Raw genomic sequence first — 24,097 nt, forward strand, 5'->3', positions numbered from 1 at the left:
CTACTAGCACTGTTTTTGCCATCCAAACTGGTCCTATTGCAAGAGGATAATGACGACTACAGCAGTGGGTTTTATACTTTTCCTCACTAAATAAGATTTGGTTCAGATGATCACCTAATCAGTACCTCATTAAGTCAAATGAGATGTGCTTGTGTTGGAATTCCAGCACAGACACTTGTAGGAAATGGCTGCCATATATAGAGTAGCTGATTTAAGAAAGTACCAGTCAATAGTTTGGGCACCCCTGCTCATTTGTAGGTTTTTCTGTATTTTGAGTACTTTCTACATTATAGAACAATACTGAAGACATCAAAACTCTTCAATAACATATATTGAATTATGTGGTAATCAAAAAAGTGTGAACCCCCCCCAAAAAAGTTTCATATTTTAGATTCTTCAAAGTAGCCAGCGTTTACCTTGATGACGCTTTGTGCACTATTGGCATTATCTTAACCAGCTTCATGAGGTAGTCATCTGGAATGCTTTTCAATTCGCAGCTGTGCCTTGTCAAAAGTTATTTAGTGCAATTTCTTGATGTTAATGCCTTTGAGAGACTTCAGCAGTTAATAATAATAATAATAATAATAATAATAATAATAATAATAAAGTAAATCGCCTTATTTGACAACTGTAGCAATCCATATTATGTCAAGAACCGCTCAACTAAGTAAAGAGAAACGACATCCATCATTACATTCATACATGAAGTGTCTTTTCACAATAATGAAAAATTAAAAGATATGTAAATAACGGACACCCCCGAGCCAATCATATTTGAGCATTCAACCACGCTGTGGTATAAATTTCAATATCCGCTTCCTTCATATTTATTTATTTTTTGCTCTGATTGTATATGTTGAATTTATACGGTAGCACGTCTGCGCTCAACAATGTTTATTGTTGCCATTTCTTAATATCCAACACTGCTACTGATTGGGTTAATGCGGTTCTTAAGGCTTTTTGTGGTCCTGTCTCTATTGCTTTGGTACATAACTTTTTTTTTTTGACATATTGGTAAAGAAACAGAAAAAAATGGAATCTTTTTTTTTTCCAGTGACTGTACTGCATTTGATGTGTTTATTTAAAGATAATGCACTGAATATGAATCCCACTGAAGCATGTGGTAGATCTTATGAATAAGAGCTTTCTGTGCACAAGGAAACACTATCAGGAAAGAGAAATATCCGTTCAGTCACACACACATCAAGAATATATAACACCAACCCAGCATTCAGTACTTCACCTAATCTTCCCAGAACATCTGCCCTCAGTGTCAGCCCTGCTGAGTTCAACTACACCATGAGGTCTAGCCAAAGTCAATGGACAAAGAGAAGTGTGGGCCCCAGCATGGAGCTACACAGTGGGGCTTTTCTGCAGTGCTTTTTGATAAATACACATAATTTCTTCAAAGGGCTTCACAGGTGCCTTTTAATGAACCAAAACATTCCCAGCTCTTCAATGTACACTTTTGTTTCTTTAGTAACTGCCTGGCTTGCTTTAATGGGAGCTTTTTTTTTTTTTTTTTTTTAAAAACAGCGCTTTGTTCTAATGAGAGTTCAAATTCTTAATTACCTCCATTAACATCAAAAGCAGACATGCACCATAAATGCTCTTGAATATTATCCAGGAATGTTCCAGAATGTGAGGGGAATTGTTTGAGAATGAACTACTGATGAGTGATTCATCATGAGCCCTGTGGTGGAGCTGCACAGTGAGGCCTAGTTCATGGCCTATTCATGCATTAAGCAAACAACTGGAGGTGCTGCTCAGAAAAATTACCTTGTTTAAATATCTGTCTGCATGTAGTCTCATCCATCAGATCCAAATTTGCTTTCCTCATGAATATCTCTTTGTTGTTCTCTCCACTTTTTGTTTTCTCTTTCTCTGTGCTGGTCTCCGTCTCTGCAGGAGGAGTGCCGTAACTATATGAAGGTTTTGCTGAATCAACATGGCGGCCTTTTTGTGTGTGGGACCAACGCCTTCAACCCGCTGTGCGCCAATTACACCGTGAGTGGCCCCAGAGTGCCTCAGGAACAGATGAAAACCATCCTTACTGGCATCTCACTGAGCAAATATGTGGCTGCGTTCAAGGGTTCTCAAACTTGCAGCATGAACATAAAATTCATCGACACTTTTATGCCCTCAGTGCACATTAATTTAATAACCATAATAACTATTCAAATATTAGACTCAATAGATTAACATTTATTTATTTACTTACAGTGTCTTGCAAAAGTATTCATCCTCCTTGGTGTTTGTCTTGTTTTGTCGCATTACAAGCTGGAATTAAAATGGATTTTTGGAGGGTTAGCACCATTTGATTTACACAACATGCCTATCGCTTTAAAGGTGCACGTTGTTGTTTTATTGTGACACAAACAATAATTAAAATGAAAAAACAGAAATCTGGAGTGTGCATAGGTATTCACCCCCTTTCGTATGAAACCCCTAAATAAGAGCTGGTCCAACCAATTCACTTCATAAGTCACATAATTAGTTGATTAAGATGCACTTGTGTGCAATCAAAGTGTCACATGATCTGTCACATGATGTCTGTATAAATCAACCTGTTCTGGAAGGACCCTGACTCTGCAACACTACTAAGCAAGCAACATGAAAACCAAGGAGCCTCCAAACAGGTCAGAGACAAAGTTGTGGAGAAGTATAGATCAGGGTTGGGTGATAAAAAATATCCCAAACTTTTAATATCCCACAGAGTACCATTAAATCCATTATAGCAAAATGGAAAGAATATAGCACCACTACAAACCTGACAAGAGAAGGCCGCCCACCAAAACTCACAGCGGAAATGGGTGCGCCTATCCATCGGACCACTTTAAGCTGTACACTCCACAGAGCGGGGCTTTATGGAAGAGTGGTCAGAAAAATGTCATTGTTTAAAGAAAAAATAAGAAAACACTTTTGGAGTTTGCCCAACAGCATGTGGCAGACTCCCCAAACACATGGAAGAAGATTCTCTGGTCAAATGAGACTAAAATTGGTCTTTTTGGCCATCATGGGAAATGCCATGTGTGGCGCAAACCCAACACCCTGAGAACACCATTCCTACAGTGAAGCATGGTGGTGGCAGCATCATACTGTGGGGATATTTTCATCTGCAGGGACAGGAAAGCTGGTCAGGAGTGAAGGAAAGATGGATGGCACTAAATACAGGGCAATTCTGGAGGAAAACCTGTTTGAGTCAGCCAGAGGTTTGAGACTGGGATGAAGGTTCACGTTCCAGCAGGACAATGACCCTAAACATACTGCTAAAGCTACACTGGAGTGGTTTAAAGGGAAACATGTAAATGTCTTGGAATGGCCTAATCAAAGCCCAGACCTCAATCCAATTGAGAATCTGTGGCATAACTTGAAGATTGCTGTACACCAACGCAACCCATCTAACTTGAAGGAGTTGGAGCAGTTTTGCCTTGAGGAATGGGCAAAAATTCCCAGTGGCTAGATGTGCTAAGCTAATAGAGACCACACCCCAAGAGACTTGCAGCTGTAATTGCAGCAAAAGGTGGCTCTACAAAGAATTGACTTTGGGGGTGAATACCTATGCACACTCCAGATTTCTGTGTTTTTTGTTCATCTTAATTATTGTTTGTGTCACAATAAAACAACAATTTTCACCTTTAAAGTGGTAGGCATGGTGTGTAAATCAAATGGTGCTCACCCCACAAAAATCCATTTTAATTCCAGCTTGTAATGCGACAAAACAGGACAAACACCAAGGGGGATGAATACTTTTGCAAGACAGTGCATTTAAGCCATTAGAGCTTTTCATTTCTGAATTTCCCAAACCCATGACACTATTCATACTTGTCCTTCAAATTTATTGAAATTCAGATTCAAATCAAGTGACCAGTCAGTTACACTGATAACTAGAATCTGACCTGATGGTGCAGGCAATGTGAGTAAATCTCATTTGATTTCATGTTGTACATACGGTATAGTTGAAAGGAAAAAAAAAGACAGCCACTACCCACACTTCTAACCGTAATATATCCCTTTGTAACTTTTTATAGAAATATAAAAGAGTGATGCAAATTCCTACAAATATGCAAATATACAGTGGTGCTTGAAAGTTTGTGAACCCTTTAGAATTGTCTCTATTTCTGCATAAATATGACCTAAAACATCATCAGATTTTCAATACAAGTCCTAAAAGTAGATAAAGAGAACCCAGTTAAACAAATGAGACAAAAATATTATACTTGGTCATTTATTTATTGAGGAAAATGATCCAATATTACATATCTGTGAGTGGCAAAAGTATGTGACCCTTTGCTTTCAGTATCTGGTGTGACCCCCTTGTGCAGCAATAACTGCAACTAAACGTTTCTGGTAACTGTTGATCAGTCCTGCACACCGGCTTGGAGGAATTTTAGCCCATTCCTCCGTACAGAACAGCTTCAACTCTGGGATGTTGGTTGGTTTCCTCACATGAACTGCTCGCTTCAGGTCCTTCCACAACATTTTGATTGGATTAAGGTCAGGACTTTGACTTGGCCATTCCAAAACATTTAATTTTATTCTTCTTTAACCATTCTTTGGTAGAACGACTTGTGTGCTTAGGGTCGTTGTTTTGCTGCATGACCCACCTACTCTTGAGATTCAGTTCATGGACAGATGTCCTGAAATTTTCCTTTAGAATTCACTGGTATAATTCAGAATTCATTGTTCCATCAATGATGGCAAGCCGTCCTGGCCCAGATGCAGCAAAACAGGCCCAAACCATGATACTACCACCACCATGTTTCACAGATGGGATAAGGTTCTTATGCTGGAATGCAGGGTTTTCCTTTCTCCAAACATAACGCTTCTCATTTAAACCAAAAAGTTCTATTTTGGTCTCATCTGTCCACAAAATATTTTTTCCAATAGCCTTCTGGCTTGTCCACGTGATCTTTAGCAAACTGCAGATGAGCAGTAATGTTCTTTTTGGAGACCAGTGGCTTTCTCCTTGCAACCCTGCCATGCACACCATTGTTGTTCAGTGTTCTCCTGATGGTGGACTCATGAACATTAACATTAGCCAATGTGAGAGAGGCCTTCAGTTGCTTAGAAGTTACCCTGGGGTCCTTTGTGACCTCGCCGACTATTACACGCCTTGCTCTTGGAGTGATCTTTGCTGGTCGACCACTCCTGGGGAGGGTAACAATGGTCTTGAATTTCCTCCATTTGTACACAATCTGTCTGACTGTGGATTGGTGGAGTCCAAACTCTTTAGAGATGGTTTTGTAACCTTTTCCAGCCTGATGAGCATCAACAACGCTTTTTGTGAGGTCCTCAGAAATCTCCTTTGTTTGTGCCATGATACACTTCCACAAACGTGTTGTGAAGATCAGACTTTGATAGAGCCCTGTTCTTTAAATAAAACAGGGTGCCCACTTACACCTGATTGTCATCCCAGTGATTGAAAACACCTGACTCTAATTTCACCTTCAAATTAACTGCTAATCCTCGAGGTTCACATACTTTTGCCACTCACGGATATGTCATATTGGATCATTTTCCTCAATAAATAAATGACCAAGTATAATATTTTTGTCTCATTTGTTTAACTGGGTTCTCTTTATCTACTTTTAGGACTTGTGTGAAAATCTAATGATGTTTTAGGCCATATTTATGCAGAAATATAGAAAATTCTAAAGGGTTCACAAACTTTCAAGCACCACTGTAAAACAATAGCATACAAGTTGAGTTGATTATTTTTCCATAATGACACATTACGTAGTGTCTTATTCCTCTTAAACTACAGCGATTTGCCAGCACCAACATTATTATTTATAAAAGAATGACATCATACTCTTTATCCATTTATATTTACGTTTTTTAAAAACGAAGCTTGTCGTGAAGCAAGAATCCAAAGCCGTTTGTCCTCTGACTGTTACAAAATGTTGACATTGAAAAATCCTTCCTGAAATGCTCGATAAACATCTCCACACAGAAACCTTCACCATATCGACCTTGCAGTCACAGTTACTGTCTGAGCCATGCTGTTATTAAAAAATGTAAAAACAACTTCTGACCAACCAGATTTGAGAATTCAGCAGCACTGTGATATAACAACTTTGTTAGTGCTTGATAACGATCTCCACCACAACAACATCATTAAAAATGATAGTAATAATAAAATATCAGGTCCCTCATTATATGTCATGGATCCTTAGGGACCTGAGACTCCACACCGAGAACCGAAGTCATATGTATAATGAGATTTTTATCAGACGTTTTTGAAATGTGGTTTATATTACTATTGCTGTTTTCCTCACTTTAAAAGCTTTGTGATATTCTGGAAAAAAAAAAAAAAGTCGTTCTTTCAACATCTGAGCTCAAAAAAAGCCCATTTTTTGACCGGCTGCTTTCCAAGCCTGCTTATATTTCCTTACCCAAAGCTTTTCAGCTTATCTGCAAGTGTGTTTTCTGTGTGAGAGAGTGTGAATGCATAAGGGAGTGAGAGTGTTAGTAGTATTTTAAGGCTGTGCTTATGCCAAACCAGTTCTGTTATTTGTGTTAGAAAAAAAGCATAAAACTCAATCCTTATTCAAGGGGTCCAAGGATGTTTACTTATAGGCTATGAAAGAAAGAAAGAACTGAATGTACAGTGTTTTTAATCAGCCAGTCAGTGGATGAGTTGTCAGTATGAGTTATGATGTCAGATATTTGAGATTATTTATAGACCTCTTCCTGCACCCTCTCAATTCCCAATTTCCCACCACCTGGAGATACGGGAGCTGCTCTGGGAAATGGGGTGTGACGTGTATATGGTTTGCTGCAGCCGTCAACAAGTGAGTGTTATTTATGGCTCCCATTGTGTGTGTGTGTGTGTGTGTGTGTGTGCATTCATGTGTGCAGAGAGACACTCTAGAAATGGTAGGAGAGCCCATCAGTGGAATGGCCAGGTGTCCGTATGATCCCAAACATGCCAACGTGGCCCTGTTTGCAGGTTTGTACATACATACAGTTTTTCTAATCGGATTAAAGGACGCTGACTGATTGAAATTGAATTGGTGAAGGCATGTGTAACATTCCTGTAGTCTTGTATGGAGTGTTATTGATGTGAAACACACTATGCTTCCCTTTTAATCCTTCCCTCTGGTAATTGATGTCTTGGCCTTTTTACCTTTGACCCAGAGGGTAACCTCTTTACGGGTACAGTGACGGATTTCCTCGCTATCGACGCTGTCATCTACCGGAGTTTGGGAGATAGCCCTGCTCTTCGCACCATCAAGCACGATTCAAAGTGGTTTCGAGGTACATCAGCTGATTACTGATTCTTTTGTGACCTGAATAGTGATGATCAGTTACTTGTCAATGTTCAAGTTGCTTTTAACCTGACTCCTCGTTTAGGTCAATACATACTGTATAATGATTATATTTTGATTTCAGTTGCACATGTAACAGACGTAACTCTCCTTCAGAGAAAATAACGAGACCGTCAATGATGGCGTAGCTCACTCCAGCCCCGTCTAGTCCAGAAGGAATGATCTAAAGTGGGCCACCTTGCACAATAAATGTTGCAAGCTGTATATGGGTCCGTCTCAGAAACTGGTCTCTCATTTGGGACATTATGGTCAAAAAATAAATTTTATAATTTTACTAAGTTTTTTGCATTTACCTGTTTCTTTTGTCATGTTTAATAAGAATAAAGATAGCATCTTGCTTTATCTGGTCTCCACTGTGGAAAGTTTTTTTTGACTACAATTCAAATGCTTTTGTAAAATTGATTTACGTATAAAATAACTCGGGCGGCACAGTGGTGTAGTGGTTAGCGCTGTCGCCTCACAGCAAGAAGGTCCGGGTTCGAGCCCCGTGGCCGGCGAGGGCCTTTCTGTGCGGAGTTTGCATGTTCTCCGCGTGGGTTTCCTCCGGGTGCTCCGGTTTCCCCCACAGTCCAAAGACATGCAGGTTAGGTTAACTGGTGACTCTAAATTGACCGTAGGTGTGAATGTGAATGGTGAACCGGATCATCAGATTAACGTTTTTAAAACGATTAGTGTGCACACAGCAACACCAATACACGATTTGCGTGCACACAACAATACCAATACATGGATACGCTCGGCTCCGCAGGCATCCTGCGCTCCAAATCACTCCGCCCTGAACAGCGAGTGCCCTCTGGAGGGTGCGCACTCCAGCCCTGCGCAGCTCACAGAGCGTGCGAGTGAAGCACACTAGCAGTGTTTTCGGGACTGAGCCGCTGTGTGTGTGATCCCAGCGCATATCACTTACCACTTGCAAGTGGAAGGATGGCAAGCCTAAAGACAATCATAACTACACAATGGGCAGTATTTGCATCAGTATTTGCAGTATTTTCATACTTTTATACTCTTTAATGAAAGGTGATACAAGGCGGAAGTCTGCGCCGTTTTTCAGCAGTCGCGTCACATGACCAACGCCAGCGAATCAGGAAGGTGGATGTCACAGTGACGTTGTCCAATGAGACGCCAGCTAGAGCTCAGTACAGCGTATCCGCGTATTATGAATGTTTACACAGCACCGGAGCTGACACGATCTGGATTGAATACGTGGACGCTGGCGGATTCCCGTTTCCCGGCGTTTCCAGGCGGTTTAATGTAAACGGACAGTGCATCCGCGAAGAAAACGAGACAGATACGGTCTAATGTAAACGTAGCCTATGTGTCAGCCCTGTGATGACCTGGCGACTTGTTCAGGGTGTACCCCGCCTTTCGCCCGTAGTCAGCTGGGATAGGCTCCAGCTTGCCTGCGACCCTGTAGAACAGGATAAAGCGGCTAGAGATAATGAGATAAAATAACTCCATCATGAAGAATTAAAGCCCCTCCTTCACAGATGAGTGAAAATATTGAATAAATTTCCTCTTTTTGATTGCTTGGGTTAAAAATGCCAAGTTATGATGACTGAATTGATTATTCACTTAAATATGAATAATATGATACATTTTGGGGATTTGATATGGCGAAATAGGACACAATGGAAAAATCAAGGACACACCGGAATGATGAGAATAACGGCGCTGGTAAAAGAACAGCGACTGTACCGGCTGAAGGTCGCGCGGGTCTCTGCTGCGGTGTGTGAGCAACGGGACATTCACTACCGCACCAGACGGAGCGCGAGGCGGGGGCGGGGCAAAATGACTGGCCGTAGATTCTATCAAAAGTTCGATCTAAATTGACCATGGTTGCAAAATATTGGCCAAAAATACGCAGACACTACGAAACATGAAAGCAAGATGAAAAAGAAACATTCTATTGCCTTATACTGCAAGACTAAAACAAAATAAAACTGTCAAAACTCACCTTTTCAGTGATAACGTCCGAACAGATCACCCGCGTAACAGAAAGACCGCAAATGGAAACACGATCAAATTCTAACTGTTGGAGTGGAAAATTCCATTCTACACATGCAGATTGTTAATGTGTGTCCTTCCCCGCACACAGATAACACGCTACGGTAAAAAATAGACCACAACTCATTTTATAGCTCAGAAATTCATACAAGACCAGCTACCATTGTAACATACGATATTCTGTAAGAAACATTCTATACCTAACTTTCAGCTTTCATTTTAAAAAACAAAATTGCAGATTTATAACTAAATTTTTATATGTTGTAGTGATTTTAAGTTCCTACTTTTGGTGAGGTAGTGACCTTGACCCTGAGGCTTTCCGTTTAGATCAAAACACACGATCGTATTGGTTTCGGGTCTGCGGAAAATGGAGTTACGCCGGTGATCAAATATTTTGCATGATGTTTTATTACGGTTATGATTATTCTGTGAGCGCACCAATCCTTAGGTGTATAAAGTTACAACTTAAAATACAATTAGTGATAACTGTGGACTTTTCAGTGGACTACAACCTTTTAAAGAGAATGCGATGTAGTCAACCATTTATCATGTCCCAGATCAAGCCGCCATTTTTCCACAAATCTGCAGAATTTTTGCCAAATTCTGAATAGAGTATTCACATCAAAGATTTAGTTTTATCTGTATTATTTCTTTCATCATTTTATTTCAAACTAGAAAAGCACTCAAACAAACCAACGCTACCGAAAACATAACCTCCTTGACGGAGGTAATTAAAACCAACATCACCATTTAAAACCGTATAGTTTATTGACTGTGAGTATATTTAGTGGGGTTCCCCCACAGTACCCAGTTTCTGAGACAGACCCATATACAAGCTACATACTGTACACCTCCCTTTTTGCCAGAAAGAATCCAAAACGGCGAGGAATTGACAGAGAAGACGTGATTTTTGCTGAACTGCTCATTAAGGTTTAATTAGTCCATAACTTCATGAATAATTGTAATTAAGCAAATCTGGGTAGAAGTTATATGCACCCTAGGGACCCCTACCTTCATGCCAGAAAGAATCAAAATCAGTGAAGAATTGAGAGAAGAAGCGATTTGTGTGGAAACTGCTTGTTAGGGCTTAATTATTCCATATCTTCATTATTAATTGCAATTATGCAAATTTGGGTAGAAGCCACATGCACCCCAAGCAGACCAACCTTCCTGCCAAAAAGAATAAAAATCAGTGAAGAATTGAGAGAGAAGAAGCGATTTTCGTGAAATGTGGACGACAGACAACACATGATGGCATAAGCTCATCGCCTATCAGCTGGATGAGCTAATAATCACAAAATCAGGAATAAAACATAACAAGGTGTTCGGAAAATAACCAATATCTTTGTTACATCCCTAAAGTTCATTATTTTCAGCACATCAATTTGCCGATGATTATAATTCTTAATTAATGAATGATGTTGTACTTTTTATGCATTAATCATAGTTAACAAGTCAGTTCCTGTTATCACTTACACTACTGTTCAAAAGTTTGGGGTCACTTTGAAATGTCCTTATTTTTGAAAGAAAAGCACTGTTCTTTTCAATGAAGATCACTTTAAACTAATCAGAAATCCACTCTATACATTGCTAATGTGCTAAATGACTATTCTAGCTGCAAATGTCTGGTTTTTGGTGCAATATCTCCATAGGTGTATAGAGGCCCATTTCCAGCAACTATCACTCCAGTGTTCTAATGGTACAATGTGTTTGCTCATTGCCTCAGAAGGCTAATGGATGATTAGAAAACCCTTGTACAATCATGTTAGCACAGCTGAAAACAGTTGAGCTCTTTAGAGAAGCTATAAAACTGACCTTCCTTTGAGCAGATTGAGTTTCTGGAGCATCACATTTGTGGGGTCGATTAATGCTCAAAATGGCCAGAAAAATGTCTTGACTATATTTTCTATTCATTTTACAACTTATGGTGGTAAATAAACGTGTGACTTTTCATGGAAAACACAAAATTGTCTGGGTGACCCCAAACTTTTGAACGGTAGTGTACATTACAGCTGCGACACAGTCATTCCTCCGTCAGCCTCTCTTTTTTTTTCTCACTTAATGACATAATAAGATCAAAATCTCAGTTTGCCATGTTACCTAAAATTCCACTGTCCTGAAGATTCTCCTGTGGCAGAAAATTTAATGTTACCAAGTGCTGAAATCGTAGACTCTTCTCATATATAACTGTCTCCTTGTAGAAAGCTTCATCATATTAAATAGAAGGGCACTCAGTCAAGTGCATACCTCTGCCTAGTCACATATTATCAACATCAAAATCAAATCACTTGAATCTAGGGTAATACTAAAGCTGTCCACCAAATTTCATCCAAATCTATTTGTTACTTTTTGAGTTATGTTGGGAAAAGACAAAAAAAAATTCCACATATATATCCGGATTTGCATCAAAATCTAATCAGTTGTTCCTTGGCCAATGGACCACCGTTCCTCAAAATTTCAGCAAAATCTGTTCACTACTTTTTGAGTAACGTTGGGAACAGGCAAAGAAACAAACAAAAACAAACAGAGGCGAAACATAAGAGGTAAAAATTGGACTGAACAAACATGCTTTTCCAACTCATGTCTGATTATTTTTCGCTAATGTGGAATATTTGCCATGCGAGTCTCTGCGGATGAGTTTTTAACAAATGAGAATGAATATGCTAATATAAACCGTAAACAGCCCTAAGGTTTAATAAAGTTTATCAAGGAAATCAAAGCAAAAGCAGAAGTTGCTTTATATTCTGCTGCATTGCTTTGAGACTTGAAAGTAAAGACGCAGATGACCGACTGAGTGAATTTGTAGTGAAAAAGTTTCAAGGTCACTTTGGAGCATTCAAAGCCATGGGATTTATTCAAGAAAACAGCCAGAGTGTACAGAAGATCAACTCGAGCAGACAAAATGGTAGAGGTTAAATCCTCACAGCTGCCTCAGCTGACTCTTTCAATACTAAATTTATAAGCTTTAGGTTTTCATCTGTGCCTCTGTCTTTCTCTTTTCTCTTTCTCTCTCCATCTCTGAGAGTTGTGTTGCTATGCTCCCAGCCAGCAAAGAAGGTTATCGGATTGTTCAAAAGCATATCTGACATAATATAAAAAGCAATTACGTAATTAAAGTGGATACAAATGGGTTTATTTCTAAATTGTTCCTTCATGCAGTTACACAAGAAATTTCCTATCCATGGAAACTAAACCTGTAAAATTCAGAAAAAAAACCCCACTTCATAGCCGACTCATGCTCCTGACTGTGTGTAAATGCACACATACCGTAAGAAGACCAACTAATGTAAGCCTTGACGTAACCCTTTGATGCAAAACATGGGTCAAAAGTGACCCGGCTGAGTTTTTATCTTCTATATCTTTGCAGTAAATTAATTAAATCATTCACTATTCAAGGTATTCCTCAATTAACTTGTTTTTGATCATCATACATCCTTATTTTATTTTTTCCTTTCTTACTTTTTGAATAAAAACCCTTTTTGTATCACTACCCTTCTAATGGGTCAAAAACGACCTGCATTCATTTTCCAGGTTATTTCATGCATGGCTGAGTGTTTCTATGATATACTTTTGAAATAAATTCATTTTGTCATTTACTTTTCCAAATATGCAGTAAATATCTTGTTTTTGTTTAGCACAGATCATCATTTTTATTTTTCCTTTCTTAAGTCATGAACAAGCACAGCTTTTGTAATTCTACATTAAGTTTACACACATGGGTCAGAACCGACCCGCATGCATTTACTACAGCATTTGGTGGGAACTGTGAATTGTGCTTGTGTCAGACATTTCACAGCTCAGCACAGCGCCCTTTGCCCATCTAATACATGGAAGTAATGTTTTTCAATTGTTCTATAATTACCTTAGAAAAAAATTGATTATGTTTAGGTTACCTTGAGAGTGAGTAGATTACTTGTCAGAAAGTTACAAGTAATTACTATTAGCTACCTAGCTGTTGACATATTCTACTTTAGTTAGCTGATTTTATTGTAGTTGGCTTAGCTAACTACATAGTTAATAAATAAATAACTGGCCCCATTCACTGCTAAAGTAATTACTTGAACCAAATTATTATTATTATAGTATTAAGACATTTAATTTTAAATCACACTTGGATGACCCATGTGTAGTAATATAAAAAGTATTTTTGTTCATAAAGTAGGAAAGAAAAAATTAAATTAATGATTTGTGGTAATTAAAAACAAGATATTTAAAGAATACTTGGAATATTCAATCATAAAATAAATTGATTTCAAAAGATAGAGCAAAGAAAAACTCAGTCAGCATGAAATAACCTGGAAAATGAATGCAGGTCATTTTTGACCCATGTGCGTTAGAAGGGGTGTGCATATGTTTTGCATCAAAGGGTTAATAAACTTCAAACCATTTAATCAGCATTTATTGCTGCATTGTTATATAAGAAATATGTCTTTAATGTAAGTTTAAATTGTTTATTTTTATTACTTTGATGGCATTTAGGTGATGTTGCGTTTAGCATTAGCATTTAGCGAAACATATAGAAGTGCTTTGGAGACCATCAAAAACATCTCCTCATGCTACCATGAATTTGTGAAACTCAATTGCTTTATTTTATTGCCAGTCATTAAAGAATGTGAAAAATAAATAAACAAGCCAACACAAAGAAATGGCTCTGTAGGATCTATACAGTCTATCTGTGCAGATGTAAGCCATAGACAAATGACTCAGCTGACAGGAGATAGATAGATAGATAGATAGATAGATAGATAGATAGATAGATAGATAGATAGATAGATAGATATTCTATCCACATTCACTGGATATGAGCGATCGCGCACTCTGATTGGCTACTCTACTACTAGGATATCAGCTCATATACCGTGAGCAGAGAAAAACAAAATGGCGGAACGCGTTGCTGAACCAACCGAGGATGAAATAAAAACTCTACTCAAAAACAACCCCCCCCCCAAAATACAAAAAAGCAACAAAATATGGAATAAAATTATTTGATGGTAAGAACGTATCTTTTTTTCTTTTTCATCTCATTCTCATTATCTCTAGCCGCTTTATCCTTCTACAGGGTCGCAGGCAAGCTGGAGCCTATCCCAGCTAACTATGGGCGAAAGGCGGGGTACACCCTGGACAAGTCGCCAGGTCATCACAGGGCTGACACATAGACACAGACAACCATTCACACTCACATTCACACCTACGGTCAATTTAGAGTCACCAGTTAACCTAACCTGCATGTCTTTGGACTGTGGGGGAAACCGGAGCACCCGGAGGAAACCCACGCGGACACGGGGAGAACATGCAAACTCCACACAGAAAGGCCCTCGCCGGCCCCGGGGCTCGAACCCAGGACCTTCTTGCTGTGAGGCGACAGCGCTAACCACTACACCACCGTGCCGCCCCTTTTTTTTTTTTTTTTTTTTTTTTTTCTTTTTCAAGAATCATTATTATAGCTTTTTTTCACAAATTGCTACTGTTATTTCGACGGTTTGTTTACATTCTAAGCGGAAATGATTTTGCCGGACATTTTGTATAAAGGTTTCATTTATCGAATTTGCAAAAAATAGAAATAAACATGCTCTGTTTCTGTGTTATTTCTGTGAAATAACTGTCTTATATATATACACAGTACTGTGCAAAAGTCTTAGGCACCCTATTTTTTTCATACAAACTTTGTTATAGATTTCTATTTTATGATTTCTACATTGGGCGGCACGGTGGTGTAGTGGTTAGCGCTGTCGCCTCACAGCAAGAAGGTCCTGGGTTCGAGCCCCGGGGCCGGCGAGGGCCTTTCTGTGTGGAGTTTGCATGTTCTCCCCGTGTCCGCGTGGGTTTCCTCCGGGTGCTCCGGTTTCCCCCACAGTCCAAAGACATGCAGGTTAGGTTAACTGGTGACTCTAAATTGACCGTAGGTGTGAATGTGAGTGTGAATGGTTGTCTGTGTCTATGTGTCAGCCCTGTGATGACCTGGCGACTTGTCCAGGGTGTACCCCGCCTTTCGCCCGTAGTCAGCTGGGATAGGCTCCAGCTTGCCTGCGACCCTGTAGAAGGATAAAGCGGCTAGAGATGATGAGATGAGATTTCTACATTATCGAGTCAGTACAAAAACATTTTAGAGTCCAAACGTTCATTTTCCAGCACAAAATTAAATGTTACAGAAAAAGAAGTTTGTATCTGAGCAGCATATTACATAAGAGAGCACTTTTCAGATTAAAAAAGAAAGCATAATGAAGGCTACTGGGTTTTGGTGCAAAATGAAGAAGCGAGTGTGACAGACAAAGTGTCCAGAAGAACTGTAACTGGTTCTGTAAGATGCTCAGTAAAACCTACAGCTCATTTCCTTATAAAACTTCACTAATTGTACCTCAGACTATTTTTTTTTAATCAAAGGGTCGTCTCACACCAAATATTGACTTTGTTTCATTTATTATTGCTTACTGATTACTGTTTATAGTATTTTTTAATGTTGAAACATTTCATTTCATTATTTTAAACCATTTTGATATATACACCTAGAAAAGCATTCAGAAAAACATGCATGGAGATGAGACATGCAAACTGAAGAAATTTAAGAAGTATAATTTTACACCAGGGCGGCACGGTGGTGTAGTGGTTAGTGCTGTCGCCTCACAGCAAGAAGGTCCGGGTTCGAGCCCCGTGGCTGGCAAGGGCCTTTCTGTGCGGAGTTTGCATGTTGTCCACGTGGGTTTCCTCCGGGTGCTCCGGTTTCCCCCACAGTCCAAAGACATGCAGGTTAGGTTAACTGGTGACTCTAAATTGACCGTAGGTGTGAGTGTGAATGGATGTCTGTGTCTATGTGTCAGCCCTGTGATGACCTGGCGACTTGTCCAGGGTGTACCCCGCCTTTCGCCCGTAGTCAGCTGGGATAGGCTCCAGCTTGCCTGCGACCCTGTAGAACAGGATAAAGCGGCTACAGATAATGAGATGAGATGAGATGAATTTTACACCAGTGAGTCAAACGATAAAATATTCTCATATGAGAGAATTTAAGCATTCAGTCAGTTGCTCAGAGTAACAGTGGATTCGGTCATTGTTGGAAGACTCCTGATAGTAATGACAATACTTGTAGAAAAGCACACTGTTACACTGAGATAGTGAAATCATCTTGTCAAATCACTCATCCCGAATATAAATGTAATTTCGGTGACTTATTTCTAACAATTCTAGAAAAAAATGTCATTATTTGGGCTTCATTCTATTCTCTGTGTGTCTGCTGTCTGTCAGAGCCCTACTTTGTGAGCGCAGTCGAGTGGGGTCCTCATATCTACTTCTTCTTCAGAGAGATGGCGATGGAGTTCAATTATTTGGAGAAGGTAAGCAAAACATACAGGACTGGCAATTGGGTTAACTTTTTACAGAAATTGTAATTATATATTTGAGTCGTGCATATATTAAATATCCTTATTTAACTACAGCGCTCCTGTGTATGTGCCCATATGCATGAATCCATGTGTGTGTGTGTGTTTCAGGTGATGGTGTCCCGTGTGGCACGTGTGTGTAAAGGTGATCTAGGTGGCTCTCAGCGTGTGTTAGAGAAGCAGTGGACGTCGTTTCTGAAGGCGAGACTGAACTGCTCTATTCCAGGAGACTCTCACTTCTACTTTAACCTGCTGCAGTCCACCAGTCCAATCATACGCATGCACGGCAGAGACATTATCCTCGGAGTTTTCTCCACTCCTCCCAACAGGTACACGCACCAAACTCAGCATAGGTTTGGATTTTAAATATTTACTGTTTGTGCATGTAAGTCATTGTCTACGTGCGTGTGTGTGTTCATGTGTTCATGTTGTTAGACTTTTATATTATTACATCCACCAACTTTGTTGGAGGAGGTTATGTTTTCACCTCTGTTTGTTTGTTTGTTCCCAAAATTAACTCAAAAAGTCATGAACAGATTTTGATGAAATTTTAAGGAAAGGTGAGCCATGGACTCAGGAACAGCTAATTAGATTTTGATGCAAATCCAAATATGTATGTGGATCTCAGATTTTTTTTTTTGTCTTTTCCCAACGTAACTCAAAAAGTAATGAACAGATTTGGATGAAATTTGGTGGACAGCTTTAGTATTATCCTCGGATCAAGTGATTTGATTTTGAAGTTGTTAATATGTGGCTTGGTGGAGGTATGCACTCTACCGAGTGCTTCATTCTGAAATACATTTTGGTGTCAATATGTATTTATTTAAAAATACACAGTACTGTGCAAAAGTCTTAGGCATCCTTTTTTTTCATACAAACTTTGTTATAGATTTCTGTTTTATGATTTCTACATTACTGAGTCAGTACACAGATATTTTAGAGTCCCAAATGTTCGTTTTCCAGCACAAAATTAAATGTTGCAGGGAAAAAAATGTTTGTATCCGAGCAGCATATTACACAAGAGAGTACTTTTCAGATTAAAAAAAGAAAACATAATGAAGGCTGCTGGGTTTTGGTGCAAAATGAAGAAGCGAGTGTGACAGTCAAAGTGTGCAGAAGAACTGCGGTTGGTTCTGTAAGATGCTCAGTAAAACCTACAGCTCATTTCCTTACAAACTGCACTCACTGTACCTCGGACGACTGTTTTTTTTTTAAGCAAAGGGTCGTCTCACACCAAATATTGACTGTTTCATTTATTATGGCTTACTGATTACTGTTTATAGTATTTTTTAAATGTTGAAACATTTCATTTCATTATTTTTTAAAGGTAGGCTGCCTTTCAGATTTTTCAACTGTAGGTCATAAAAAGAATTTTCCCTGACACCCAATTATTTTTGTTTAGTCGACTGAAAGCTACAGAATTCAAATCACAGACTTCCAATTTTACTACTTAAAAAAAAAAAAGAACAATCAATGAATTTAGGGCCACGTGGCCCTAAATTCTCCTCTATTTTTTCCTGCTTCACCATGACCCAATTCAAGATACTATGTCATGCATGACATGGTGGGCTTTCCCCGTTCGTGCAAGGCATTGTGGGATACAAATTTGAAACAGGAGAGGAAACTGGAGGACGTGAGTGTGCGAATGAAACGTGAAAGACTGACTACAGTAACGGAAAGCAAGAAAAAAAAAGATGTGTTGCGAAGGAAAGGAAACGCAGGACCAAACTAATAAATATCGGCGGTCAGTGAGCACCTCGGTGTGATCAGCTGTTTGTTTAACGACAAAATGATGTAATTGTCAGTGCACGGTCAAAGGTAAACCTGTAGATGGCAGTAATGCAGCACTGTCGATGCCAGCTGCCGTAAAACCCAAAAGAAGAAGGTAAACCTGCGCATGCTCACACCGGACTTCCTCGGTCTGCTTGAGTGCGTGAAGCGAGTGATTTCATGCATATTATTTGCTCGGGAATCTGCTCAAATTAAATAACTTTCCAGTCACAGAATGGCCTGGGTTTTTTTTTTTAGATCTTACAGAAATAAACATATCACAATGACCAAATTGCAGAGGGAATTAAATTTCACCGATTTTATGAAATTGAAAGGCCTATGTCTAGCTTTAAGCCATTTTTGGTCTACAGCATTTCTTTCCATATGCCTAAGACTGTTGCAGAGCACTGTAGATATATTTTTTTTCATAGATTGTAGTTCAGTTTTAATGATCGCGGTTCACTATGATCAGATATACAGTATTATTCACCTCGAGAAGTTCCTTGAGAGATCTTTGGATAGTTTGGGGTTTTTAACCTTCATTAGAAGCTTGGAAAATACCAAAAGTAAAATATCTACTAAAATTTCCTGCTAAAGTATTGTCTAAAAAGTACTTGCTGAAATATCTACTGAAAATTCCTCATAAAATATTTACTAAAATACCGAATGTGTGTGACTCCTACAACTTGAAGAGAGTTGCAGAGTACGAGAAGCACAAGGAAAGGAGAAGAGAGAAGAAGAAATGATATTATACTGTGTTTTTATCCGTTTTCGGGCTCAGGCATCAATATATAATATATATATGAAATACCGAATGAAATGTATCAATCATTTGTGGAACAGGAATACAGGAATAATCTCATCTCATTATCTGTAGCCGCTTTATCCTGTTCTACAGGGTCGCAGGCAAGCTGGAGCCTATCCCAGCTGACTACGGGCGAAAGGCGGGGTACACCCTGGACAAGTCGCCAGGTCATCACAGGGCTGACACATAGACACAGACAACCATTCACACTCACATTCACACCTACGGTCAATTTAGAGTCACCAGTTAACCTAACCTGCATGTCTTTGGACTGTGGGGGAAACCGGAGCACCCGGAGGAAACCCACGCGGACACGGGGAGAACATGCAAACTCCACACAGAAAGGCCCTCGCCGGCCACGGGGCTCGAACCCAGACCTTCTTGCTGTGAGGCGACAGTGCTAACCACTACACCACCGTGCCGCCCTACAGGAATAATGTCCCATTATATTTATTATCCATCATTATTCATTGCAGTATACATTCCTAAAAGAAATACGTTTAGAAACCCATGCATGAGGAGAACATGCAAACTCCACACTGAAAGGCCCCAGATGAAAAGCAGGCTCGAACCCAGAACCTGCTTGCTGTGAGGTGATGGTGCTAACCACTGCACCACCATGTTGCCCTTACAGAGACACACTAGCACAGAATGTAAATAAAATACAGACTGCAACTCCGTCTCCTACAATCTATTCAGAAACACCTGCAACCCTGACAGATGAGCGCTATAGGTAATGGATGGATGGATGGATGGATGTTCAGAAATACTACTGAATATATATTTTGTAGATCAGCTACATACACCTGCAAACCTGCTCCATTCCACACTGACATGGAGTAATTGGTGTACCTTACAAAGACCTAAAATGGCCGAATGACACCTCAACCCACCACAAGTGATCGGCACTTTACACCAGATTACGATGTCTCCTTGGAAACTAAGAATAATGGGCCGTTCTGGCATGACACACCATAAACCCTTTCCAGGAGAGAAATGTATTAAAATGAGCATGAAATAAAGAGAGCTGCTCTTACACAAAGTGGCTCTATGGCAGAAAAGGTAGAATGTATTGTTTCATAAGTGTGACATATCTCCCATAGCACTAAAGGAGATGAATGTTGTACTCACAGCGCTGCTGTAAGGAAACGGCTGGCGTGTCTTCGTATAGCAGTGAAGTGATGAGACAGAGAAGAAGACAAGGAACAGTCAGAGTTCCACAGACATGAAATATCAGCTGTGAGCTGCAGTCAGAGGATTATAAACCCGAGCAGGAGTCCTGCAGGAAGTGTGACTGGGATGCAAGAAAATCAATCAAGTTTATCAAGTGGAAGTTACAGATTTCTTTTTTGTTTTTTGTTTGGTTCTCCTTTCCATGTTATGGTTCTTCTTCTTCAAGTCAAGTCAAGTTTATTTGTACAGCGCTTTTAACAATAAACATTGTCGCAAAGCAGCTTTACAGAATTTGAACGACTTAAAACATGAGCTAATTTTGTCCCTAATCTATCCCCAATGAGCAAGCCTGTGGCGACGGTGGCAAGGAAAAACTCCCTCAGACGACATGAGGAAGAAACCTCAAGAGAAACCAGACTCAAAAGGGAACCCATCCTCATTTGGGCAACAACAGACAACATGACTATAACATTAGCAGTTTTAACATGAAGTCAGTTTTGTTGATGTTATAAACTCTTCATTGATGGAAACTTGAGTGCAAAACTGTTCATGATAACTGCAGTCCTAAAGTTAGCAAGTCAACTGTAGTCCTCAGCCATAAAAGCATTACTGTAAGAGTCCAGAGCGTCTTCCAGGTATAACCCTCAACTGTCCTCATGGGGCCGTCCTTCACAGGAGTGATGCGATAAAACTCCGACCAGACACAGGGCACCTGGATGGATCAAGCAGGTCCGAGGGGCAGAAGAGGCCAGCATCTCAATCCCAGGATCAACATGTAACTCAGAGGGACAGATGGGGGGGAGAAAACACAGGTTGTTAGGTATGCCCTAAAAATGACAAGTATTAAATCTGTGTGGTAGGCTCGCAGAGACGAGAGTCTTTACATCAGGCATGACACACAATGGCATGTTAATATGGTTAAAAAATATCATGACCTGCTCTGGCTGGATGCTTGATTGGGTGATGGGAGCACACTCCTCAGCAATGATGGGATGCAGATGGGACCCTTAGGGCTGGCCAAGACAATTCAGCTACATTTCACCGGGTCTGGGACATGCGACAGAATTCTCATCAATTATTCTCATCTTCCACTCTTCTTCTTCTTCCACTCTTCTTCTTCTTCCACTCTTCTTCTTCTTCCTCTTCTTCTTCTTCTTCCTCTTCTTCCACTCTTCTTCTTCTTCCTCTTCTTCTTCCACTCTTCTTCTTCTTCTTCCTCTTCTTCTTCCACTCTTCTTCTTCTTCTTCCTCTTCTTCTTCCACTCTTCTTCTTCCTCGTCTTCCACTCTTCTTCCTCTTCTTCCACTCTTCTTCTTCCACTCTTCTTCTTCTTCTTCCACTCTTCTTCTTCCTCATCTTCCACTCTTCTTCTTCCTCTTCTTCTTCCACTCTTCTTCTTCTTCTTCCACTCTTCTTCTTCCTCCTCTTCTTCTTCTTCCACTCTTCTTCTTCCTCCTCCTCTTCTTCCACCCTTCTTATTCCTCTTTCTTTGTCTCTTTTTCTCTTCTTCTTTTGTTTTTTCTCCCCCCTTTTTCTCTTTATCTTTATCTCTATCTCCCACTAGTACTGCAACAGTCATTTAAAACATTTTTGAGTCGCTCTTATTTCTTCCCTTTTTATTTTCATCTTTTTTTGGCTTCTTCCTCCTTTCATTTTCACTTTATATTCTTTTTCACCTTTTTCTATCCCTGTGTCCGAAATCGCTCCCTACTCACTATAGAGGGCACTGTATAGTGAGGTCGCCATTTTGTAGTGCTGTCCGAAATGACAATGAGGATTTACACCTTGTATAGTGGACTCAAAGTATCCCACGATGCATCATGAAAAGTAGTGTACAACCAGTGGTCACTAACCAAAGCAATATATCCCATCATGCATTGCAGTTGCGCTGAAAGAAATCAAATTAAAAGTCTGAAATTTGATTTTAAAAAAGGCAGCGGCAAAGAAGAAAGTATTCAGGCCTGATTTAAAAAAAAAAAATGAAAGATGCAGCAGACACAAAGTACTTTGTATTGATTAATGTGGGAAATACGCTCAGTATAATATGGATTTATCACAAAAACACATGCGTGTATTTATTATTTTGAAAACCCACCAGCCGACTGATCTGGCACGTTTTAATTGTGCGACAGTAATGACGTAAATAACGGTGCGGTGGAGTAGTGTCTGAAAGTGCTTTTCATTTTACCAATGAGCTCATTATAGAGTCCTCTATAGAGTAATTCCCTATATAGGGAGTAGTGAACGAGTGAGTGCTTTTGGACACGGTATGTTTTTTTTTTGCCTCCTTTTTTCGCTTCTTCTTCTTCTTCTTCTTCTTCTCATTTTTCTTTCTTCTTCTACTACTTCTTTTTATTATTATTCTCATATTTCTTATTTTCTTCTCATTTTATCATCTTTTTCTTTCTTCTTCATCTTCTCTTCTTTCTTTCTTTCTTTCTTTCTTTCTTTCTTTCTCTTTGTTCTTCATCTTCTCATTTTTTCTTTGTTCTTCTTCTTCCTCTTCTTTTTATCATTCTCATATTTCTTTCTTTCTTTCTTTCTTTCTTTCTTTCTTTCTTTCTTTCTTTCTTCTCATTTTATTTTTCTTTCTTTCTTCATCTTCATCGTCTCACTTTTTTCTTTCTTCTCATTTTCTTCTTCATTATTATTATTATTATTATATTTCTTCTTCTTGGTTTTCCTTTTTTCCTCCTTTCTTCTTCTTGGTTTTCTCTTTTTTCTTCTTGTTTTTTCCTTTTTGGCTCATTTTTCTTCTTCTCATATTTCTTCTTGCTCTTAATGTTCTTCTTGTCTTCTTCTTTGCCTTTTTCCCTTTGTTCTCTTTATCTGCCCCTACAACAGTGAAATCCTGATAAAATATTTTTGAGTGCACTCTTACTTCCTTTTTAATTTCTTCTCTTTTATTTGCTTCTTCTTCCTCCTTTCATTTTCTCTTTATTTTCTTTTTCTTGTTTTTCTTCTCTTTTTCTGTTCTTCTATTTTGTTTTTTTCCTTTTTTTCCTCTTTATATCCCTCTCTCTTCTCTTTATCTGCTGTGAACCACTACAGCAGTCATTTAAAAGGTTACTGAGTGCACGCTTACTTAATCAGGGCCAGTTAGAACAAAGCCTTTGGCCTCAACATTTAAACGAAATTCATTCAACAGTTAAGTCCCAAGAAGAAAAACCCACACTTAACTTCTTGTGTTTTCAGTAAGGAACAAATGTCACAAAGTGCAGGTGAGAGGGACATTGGCATGCTGCAGAGAGCCGTGTCATGAGCTATCTCGCCAGTAAGGAGCGGAGCCAGTACACACCCGACTGCAGATGAGGTTTGAGCAGATTGGCAGGAAAGACAGACTGAACACGCTTTTCGTCATCGGTGGACAGCTTACAATTTGGTGACACTGAGGTTTAGTCAGTGGCCAACAATTTCATCAGATCTTTCTTGATGAATTGGGCGAAAATCATGCAGCTACTCACTGAAAGGATCGTTGCCTCTCTGCACCAGAGGGTCACGCAGTTTTTGGCTTGATCTTAAACGACTATAGGATGAGCTGTGCTTCTGCAAATGCACATTTATATCCCTGGGAAATGTTGTCATAGAACTGATAAAAAGCCCTTGTGTGAGCAATGAGAACGTCTTCTATAACTGATATT

General features: G+C 39.4%; 1 protein-coding gene across 1 annotated transcript in view; it reads left to right on the forward strand.

Annotated features, from left to right (window-relative positions):
• Nucleotides 1-24,097, forward strand: part of sema6ba (sema domain, transmembrane domain (TM), and cytoplasmic domain, (semaphorin) 6Ba) — a 224,719-nt gene that overhangs the window by 81,981 nt on the left and 118,641 nt on the right. Inside the window, exons 6-10 of the mRNA XM_060906139.1 lie at nucleotides 1,909-2,007; nucleotides 6,865-6,955; nucleotides 7,144-7,263; nucleotides 16,575-16,663; nucleotides 16,820-17,037. Of these exons, the coding sequence (XP_060762122.1) occupies nucleotides 1,909-2,007; nucleotides 6,865-6,955; nucleotides 7,144-7,263; nucleotides 16,575-16,663; nucleotides 16,820-17,037 (617 nt within the window). The remainder of the gene's footprint in view (nucleotides 1-1,908; nucleotides 2,008-6,864; nucleotides 6,956-7,143; nucleotides 7,264-16,574; nucleotides 16,664-16,819; nucleotides 17,038-24,097) is intronic.

This window comes from Neoarius graeffei, chromosome 23, assembly GCF_027579695.1.
Source record: "Neoarius graeffei isolate fNeoGra1 chromosome 23, fNeoGra1.pri, whole genome shotgun sequence".
In the NCBI taxonomy this organism is placed as follows: domain Eukaryota; kingdom Metazoa; phylum Chordata; class Actinopteri; order Siluriformes; family Ariidae; genus Neoarius; species Neoarius graeffei.